General features: G+C 35.7%; 1 protein-coding gene across 1 annotated transcript; it reads left to right on the forward strand.

Annotated features, from left to right (window-relative positions):
• The first annotated feature begins 1,193 nt into the window (after positions 1–1,193).
• drc12 (dynein regulatory complex subunit 12 homolog) lies at positions 1,194–8,850 on the forward strand. The gene is made up of 6 exons (XM_067451763.1): positions 1,194–1,391; positions 1,476–1,541; positions 1,663–1,782; positions 7,779–7,871; positions 7,972–8,102; positions 8,517–8,850. The coding sequence occupies exons 1-6, from the start codon at positions 1,322–1,324 to the stop codon at positions 8,643–8,645; spliced, it is 609 nt and encodes a 202-aa protein (XP_067307864.1). The 5' UTR covers positions 1,194–1,321; the 3' UTR covers positions 8,646–8,850.

An 8,850-nucleotide genomic window follows, 5' to 3' on the forward strand; every position in this document is an offset into this window, starting at 1 on the left:
TGTGTGAGCGATTCGTGATCGAACCGTTCTTTTGAGTCGGATCTTTTAAATCGGTTCACAAAACTGGTCGGACTGAAACAGTCCAATATATAAAATAAATTGGTTAAATGTACATGCCAGTATTATATATTTAGGTTCTAAATGACTATGTTTTTTTTTATTAGCGGTATTATGTCTACAAAAGCACATGAACACGACACATTAATTTATAGAACTAATAAACACCGTCAGAATGTAAAACATGATTTTATTGGAATTGTTTGTTGCTTTTTATTGTCAGTCATATAAACAAATAAACATGACAATAATTATTTGCATGTTAAAATGCAGAATAACACGTCTGATAACAGATACACACCAAACAGGGAAATAATTTGTAAGCATTTATTTTTAAGCACCGGGTGTGAGAGCCCACGTGATGACGTACCAGCGATGTGACGTGCGAAAATAGTTGAATCGGTTCTTTGAATGGACGTGTCCGAAAGAACCGATTCGTTGGGATGAATCGTATTTCCTATCACTACTTTTGCAACGGGAAGTTCAGGTTAAGCAAGACAAGAGCCCTGGCAAGCAAGGGGAGGCGCTCACGTTTGTTATAAATTCAGCAGAGATCGTCTTTTTACAGATGAAAATGCAATACTGGATTGCGAAAAAATATCTTATTGAAATAAAAAAAAAGATTCATATTAGTAAAAAAACACCGCCTTCTACCTCCCCCTCCCGTACTCGTATGATTGCTCTTCCTGTTCCGCTTGTAAGACCTCGCCCTCTTTCATGTCTCAATTTTTCTCCGCCTCCCTTCTTGCGCTACGTGCTTTAAAAGCACAACTTATAAATATTAATTAAGTCACGACGTAACTGGAGAACTAGGAAGGTTACCAAGCAACGTAAATGTAACGTGGTTAATATTCATGAGCTAAGCACTGGCAGTAGACGCGCTTAAATATATACCGTTAAAAACTAAATTGAATGAAAAGTAAACACACTTGTGAAAAAGAGCTCAACGTCCTATATTTTAAACGAAGTAAGGTTATTGTTTTAAATAACCGAAGCAATTTAGAAATTCCTAAACCGACTTTATTGTCCATTAAAACAACAGGACGCGCTAAGCAACTAGTATACACCTGCTCCAGGCAACCAGCCAGCGACGTGGTGCAATGCGGTTACGTAGAACAACTGTAATTGGCATTCTGGGGAGGCGATTGGCTAACATCCGTCGCTGGCCACGCCCACGCTACCAGGCGGCTCTGTCTGTATACACAATAAAGACAATGAAACTTTTTCTTCTGCTCGATAGATGCAGACCTAATCTTTTTACACTATGCCACCAAAGAAGAAAGGGAAAGGAAACAGCAAAAAGGAAAAGTCCAAAAAAAGCACTCCAGAAAAAGGTGTTTTTGCGTTTATAAACTCAAAATAATATAGCCCAATTCTTACAATAATGACTTAATTGATATATTTCCTTTTCCCCCCAGACGATGGACTTTCAGAAAAGTACCGGAGGAGTGCCTTAGACGTGGCTGTTTTAAAAGAACATCTTGGTAAGGCAAAGATATATAGGCTATAGGCTATATTTTAAATTAATGTATAAATTTGTACTCTGTTTGCTCATGTTCAATTCAAATTAAACATTAAGAAAGTAACATGTCTAAACCTTGTCAGCACTGAGGAGCAGTGTGGCCCATCAGGCTACAGCGGCGAGAGATGACTTAAAAAGTCAAATCAGAGATTTGGAGCAGGTGCTCAGTCAGGAAAGATCAGACATGAAGGACATCACTGCAGGTCTGTGTAATGTATATTGCTTTATTGCAAGTTTATTCATTTAGTACACCTTAATGTAGGCTTAACGGGCTTAATTTAAGAAAGAAGTAGGCTAGACCTACTCATGGTTTAAAAAATGGCTTTCTGAAACACAGATGAACAGATTAGCCTGCTAACCCCTGGGTTATGGAGTCCTGAATTTAAATAAACAAGAGTAAATTATAACCAACTGTGCTGAATTAGAATGAACACATTCGTTTAACTTCATCATGGAATGAACTTAAAAAAAAAGCTTAATTTGGAACTGAGAATCAAGTCCAGCGAAAACAATGACAGCAGAAAAAAAGACTGCAATCAGAAAAAGGCTATTGAACAAGATAACAACTTTTTAAAAAGCAACAAAATAAATGAACACGCATATACAAGAACAATACAACAAGTTCAGGCAAGATTGAATCCTCAGATTTATTACTTTACTGTTTTGTGAAATATCTGGGTTCAGATGTTGTGGAAGAATATAAAAATAAACCTAAAATTAAAAAAAAAAACCTGAAGAGAGAGGTTTAAGACTGGCAGTGGATTGCAAATAAAAATAATGACCACTTGAATTACTGATAGGCTAATTGAGAGCTATCAACCTTTGGATAACATATTACCAGATGGTGATCATCCTGGAGGAAGGGTAAATTGAGTCTTAAATTAATCCAGGAGGCAGGTTTAACTTCAAATAAATCTTGTGTTTGAAAGAAGATACTTTGAAACACAGCATTATTCTGAAGTTAACCCTGCTGGTAGGTTCAAATTACGCTATGATGTAGTCAGTATAGGAGTATTAGACAGGGAAAGCAGATTTCTGTTAATCTATTTTAAATAGCCATTCTATTTTAAATTCGCCATAGACTACACTTAATCTCTGTCCGGGAAACCACCCGATAATGTTTTATCTCATACTGCTTTGGAAACACTTTATTTATTGCTACAACCTGATATTGGTGAGCTCATCCTCCATTATAACACAGAGAGAGAGAGAGAGAGAGAAAGAGACAAAACTGAGACCGAGACTTTATTTATATTTTTGAAAGAAGTCTCCTATGCTCACCAAGCAGTGTTGGTAAAATAAAGGTTCAGATTACAAGCCACCCTATTTAAAACGTAACAAGTAGTATAACTATTTCAATTACCTTATTAAAGTAATGTAACTGATTAGATTTGATTACTTTTTTATTTTCCATCACTGGAACCCATTTTTATCACTCACCATGGTGGCAATTCTGAGACAGGTTGTAGCCTAAAGCTTTCAGCGGCAATGTAGATTGATGTAATTGATGACTTGGTGCACTGCAAATTCAAACGAGAGAACCAATCAAAAACATCAGAATAGCAACGCTTTACTAAGCGGCTTTTAAATGACAGGAGGCGTTGTGCACATCAAAAACAGGCAAAGCAACAAATTGCCCATTATCTTCTGTTTACACCAAATGCAAATAGCATGCCTTGTTGGCAAGTGCTATTCGCAATAGCTCAGCCTAACAATGCCTGGTTAGACCAAACAAGATTAAAACAAAGACAAACATGTTTCAATGTTTTCGGTGGCACAATTAGAACACGTAAGACCAGGGGCATAGCCATCTTTTCAGAAGTGAGGGGGACAGAAATATCATAATACCATTTTTTTGGGACCAATATAATTTATCGCATCTTGTATTTTTACTCCTATATTTTATGCCAATTTTATGATTGGTTTATGTACTACAAACACTTGTGCATTAAGTCTCCATAGATTGTATGCAATGTAAAAAAATAAAAATAATATATATATACACACACACACAGGTCCTTCTCAAAAAATTAGCATATTGTGATTAAGTTCATTATTTTCCATAATGTAACAATAAAAATTAAACTTTCATATATTTTAGATTCATTGCACACCAACTGAAGTATTTCAGGTCTTTTATTGTTTTAATACTGATGATTTTGGCATACAGCTCATGAAAACCCAAAATCTCAAAAAATTAGCATATTTCATCCGACCAATAAAAGAAAAGTGTTTTTAATACAAAAAAGTCAACCTTCAAATAATTATGTTCAGTTATGCACTCAATACTTGGTCAGGAATCCTTTTGCAGAAATGACTGCTTCAATGTGGCGTGGCATGGAGGCGATCAGCCTGTGGCACTGCTGAGTTGTTATGGAGGCCCAGGATGCTTTGATAGCGGCCTTAAGCTCATCTAGAGTGTTGGGTCTTGCGTCTCTCAACTTTCTCTTCACAATATCCCACAGATTCTCTATGGGGTTCAGGTCAGGAGAGTTGGCAGGCCAATTGAGCACAGTAATACCATGGTCAGTAAACCATTTACCAGTGGTTTTGGCACTGTGAGCAGGTGCCAGGTCGTGCTGAAAAACCAAATCTTCATCTCCATTAACCTTTTCAGCAGATGGAAGCATGAAGTGTTCTAAAATCTCCTGATAGCTGCACTGACCCTGCCCTTGATAAAACACAGTGGACCAACACCAGCAGCTGACATGGCACCCCAGACCATCACTGACTGTGGGTACTTGACACTGAGCATTTTGGCATTTCCTTCTCCCCAGTCTTCCTCCAGACTCTTGGCGCCTTGATTTCTGAATGACATGCAAAATGTGCTTTCATCCGAAAAAAGTACTTTGGACCACTGAGCAACAGTCCAGTGCTGCTTCTCTGTAGCCCAAAGTGGCTTGACCTGGGGAAAGCGGCACCTGTAGCCCATTTCCTGCACACGCCTGTGCACGGTGGCTCTGGATGTTTCCACTGCTTCCGCAGGTCCCCCAAGGTCTGGAATCAGTCCTTCTCCACAATCTTCCTCAGGGTCCGGTCACCTCTTCTCGTTGTGCAGCGTTTTTTGCCACACTTTTTCCTTCCCACAGACTTCCTACTGAGGGGCCTTGATACAGCACTCTGAGAACAGCCTATTCGTTCAGAAATTTCTTTCTGTGTCTTACCCTCTCGCTTGAGGGTGTCAATGATGGCCTTCTGGACAGCAGTCAGGTCGGCAGTCTTACCCATGATTGCGGTTTTGAGTAATGAACCAGGCTGGGAGTTTTTAAAAGATTTTTGCAATTTAATATATTTTTTGTTTTTTAATTATTTTTTACATTTTTTGCAGGTGTTTAGAGTTAATTAGTTGATTCAGATGATTAGGTTAATAGCTTGTTTAGAGAACCTTTTCATGATATGCTAATTTTTTGAGATATGAATTTTGGGTTTTCATGAGCTGTATGCCAAAATCATCAATAAAACAATAAAATAATAAAAATCAATTAAACAATAAAAGACCTGAAATATTTCAGTTGGTATGCAATAAATCTAAAATATATGAAAGTTTAATTTTTATCATTACATTATGGAAAATAATGAACTTTATCACAATATGCTAATTTTTTAAAAAGGACCTGTGTGTGTGTGTGTGTGTGTGTGTGTGTGTGTGTGTGTGTGTGTGTGTGTGTATATATATGCTGCATTTATTTAATAAAAAATGCGGTAACAAATTTAATACAGTGAAATATTATTCTGATGTATATCAGCTGTTCTCTATTTGAATATAAAGTGCAATTTATTCCTGGGATCAAAGCTGAATTTATCATCATAACTCCAGTCTTCAGAGTCACATGATCCTCATTCTCATATGCCGATTGGATGCTCAAGAAACATTTATGATTATTTTCATTGTTGAAAATAGTTTAGCTGCTAATGGTGCCACTTCATTTTTGTGGAAACCACCACACCATTCAAACATTTGTGGTAAAATTAAAAAAAGAGAGAAATTAATACTTTTGTTGATCAGACATGCATTAAATTGATCTCAAGTGATATTTTTAATATTCAAGTGATATTTTATTTGCATTTATTAAATAAATTATTCTCTTTTGTATACAAAAGAGAATAATTTATTTAATAAATGCAAATAAATGCTGTCTATTGAACTTTTTATTCATCAAAGAATCCTGAAAAATAAAATGTATCCTGGTTTCCACAACATTTTTAAGCAGCACAACATGTTTTCAACACAGATAAAAAATCATACATGTTTCTTGATTATGAAATCCTCATATGAGAATGATTATGTGACACTAAAGACTGGAGTGATGATGATAAATTCAGCTTTGATCATAGGAATAAATTACACTATATATTCACAGAAAAAAGTTTTAATTTGTGATGATATTTCACAATATTACCGTTTTAACTGTATTTTTTATTAAATAAATGCAGCTTTGGTGAGCAGAAGATACTAAACATTAAAAAAGCTGTTAGTTAGCACTGCATTATTCATACATGATATAGGCCTACTTTATTGTCAATAAATAGCCTACATTGAGATGGCTTGAGAAACACACACAGAGCATATTTTGCCGCAAATATATGATTGCCGTCGTCACGTTTCATCCCTCATAACGATTGTTTTTTTTCAGCTGCAGCTCCAGCGTTACACAGGGTATTACTTCTTTGAATCCACTTTTGGACTTTCTGTGAGAGCGCCCTCCTCATATTCAGATAAAATGACAGCTCATGCATAGATTATTTTTTATCTTGATGTATTCACATTGGTTGTTAATACATTTGCCCGTGACCTCAAGAAGTGCGCTATCAACCGAGGTTTGAGTCCCTGTTAACTTCCCCGCCCCCCCGCAGTTAACATTGGCTCGAATCCTGCTCGGACCGGGTCGACTAGGATCGGTGAGACCCAGTAAAAGTGCAGGGGGCAAAAATACATTGTATTCAAAGTGCGGGGGATGGGGGGGGGACGTGTCCCCCGCACTTTTAATCTACGCCCATGCATAGATTAGGCTTAAGATCCTTTGTTTTGATACGATCGACCCAGGTTCGAATCTGCCTTTTGCCAGCTCGCTCTTCTCCCTTTCCCCATCACATATCACATCAGAAAGGCATTTACTTTCAATAAAAAATAAGAAAATTAAGAAATTAAGAAAATTAAGAAAAAATCTAAATAACGTGCCTAACAATTTTTAATAATAATAAAAACATTTTTTGGGTAGGGTTAGGTGTAGGGAGGGCTTTTATTGTCCCATTAATGTGGTATCCATTTAATAATTTTAATATATCATTTACACGTTATTACTGCATCCTGTTAACGTACAACAATGAGGTGCAAATAGTATATATTGGTCAAAATAAAGTATAAATAGCATGTAATTACTCATATTGCAAAGAAACTGCTACTTTAGTGTGAATAGAATATATTTACTATTTTCAGGTATTATCAAATATTACTAAGCAAATCTATAATCTAGGCTACAGATAATTTTTTATTTTCACTTGGTGTAAATAGCTGCATGCCTATAATATTATTCAATATTCAACATACCTAGCTTTTTAAAGTAAATATTCAGATGTAACCCCCTTTGTAATTATTAACATTTTCATAAGTAATTTAATTACATATTGTTCTCAGTAGGCCTAACTGTTACTGATTACAGTAACTTTTATTTTGTAATCAAATTATGTAATCTAATTACATGTAACTAGTTACTCCCCAACATTGTGACCAAGGCAACATTTATTTGATCCGAATACAGTGAAAACAATACAATTTCAATAGTATTGCAATTTAAAAGAACAATTTTCAACTTTAATATATTTTAAAATGTAATTAATTTCTGTCAAATGTCAAAGCTAAATCTTTCAGCATCATTACTCCAGTCTTTAATGTCACATCCTCTAGAAATCATTCTAATGTGCTGATTTGATGGCTAGATGGCAGTTGTGCTGCTTAATATGAAGTGGAAAAAGTGATACATTTGCTAGTATGACTATAGATTATATAGTCGTTGATTAATAGAAGCTTCAGCATTTATTTGTAAATGAAATCTTTAGTGAAATCATTTTTTTTTAAATAATTGTATTTAAAATCTTACTGAATGGTAGTAACTTATGTGACTTACAGTATGTTTCTGTAAGATGTTATATCATAATTGACTTCTAACACAATATGTATTGTATTTAACTTTGATAACAGATCTCAACCGTCAATATAGGTCTCTAGAAACAGACCTGCAGGCTAAAGTGAACAGGCTTGAAGTGAGTGTGGACAGGCTGGATACACAGCTCGGTGAGTTCAGCAGTTAACATATTCAAATGTATGTTCTTATCATAGGCAGTATGCTTTAACCAAACAAACACATGCTAATGACAGACCTCTGTTTGATTAGCCGAGTGTCAGGTTAAATTAAAATCGGAAAGAGAGCAGCGAGAGAAGACTGAAGCAGAAAAAGACGCCATCATTTCTGACCTCCAAAGCAAACTGGACCGCATGGAGAGTGAGTGTGAGAAGATACTGCATGTAAGTCAGAGTCACTAATCTATAAGCAATTAAGTGAAATATCAACGCTGTGTCCAAATATATATTAGATCCTTGAATGGATGACACTTATGGATTTAATAGATTTATTAGCACTACACAAAGCTTAAAATTGCTTGGTGGGATTTCAAAGTGTGCCTGAAAAATCTACCTCGACTAACTGAGGTATAATTAATGCTATAGTAAAACAAAATGAACTGATGGTTAATTAAAGTGTTAACAAATCTGATTGCCATCCAAAAGGTTATCCATTTCAGCATTTAGTATTTTAGAATTGAGACCATCTGCACCACTAAACGCTTGTGCCAGATGGCGAGACATGCCCCATTTAATAAGAGACTTTTCATCTTAAATTGAGTTGTTTTTTATTAATTGGTGTCTATTGGCCTTGTGCAGGGCTGTTTGGACAGTTTGCTCTCTCACCTGGCTGAGACGCGGCTGCAGTGGGAAGAACATAGCACAGTCATTCATCAGGATGTCAAGGACATGCTCAGTGACTTTGGAATAAACCCGCTTCACGTATGAGGACTTCTTCAATGTTTCTTGAGCGGAAAATCAGCATATCAGAATGATTTCTAAAGAGTCATGAGACTAAAGACTGGAGTAATGAATTTTCAGCATCATTACTCAAGTAAAACACAATGAAAAAGTATTGTGAAACATATATTGGTTTATATATATATACACAATTCAGCTTTCCTATTACAGAACAAAATTTAATTTTACAAAC

The sequence above is a fragment of the Pseudorasbora parva genome, chromosome 8, assembly GCF_024679245.1.
Source record: "Pseudorasbora parva isolate DD20220531a chromosome 8, ASM2467924v1, whole genome shotgun sequence".
NCBI classification, from domain to species: Eukaryota; Metazoa; Chordata; class Actinopteri; order Cypriniformes; family Gobionidae; genus Pseudorasbora; species Pseudorasbora parva.

What these genes read in the sequence shown, in the direction of transcription:
- drc12 (XM_067451763.1), top strand. Translation starts at nt 1,322, where the DNA reads ATGCCACCAAAGAAGAAAGGGAAAGGAAACAGCAAAAAGGAAAAGTCC. An exon ending in AAAAAGCACTCCAGAAAAAG is followed by an intron (nt 1,392 to 1,475) that starts GTGTTTTTGCGT and finishes TTTTCCCCCCAG; the next exon opens with ACGATGGACTTTCAGAAAAG. An exon ending in TGTTTTAAAAGAACATCTTG is followed by an intron (nt 1,542 to 1,662) that starts GTAAGGCAAAGA and finishes AAACCTTGTCAG; the next exon opens with CACTGAGGAGCAGTGTGGCC.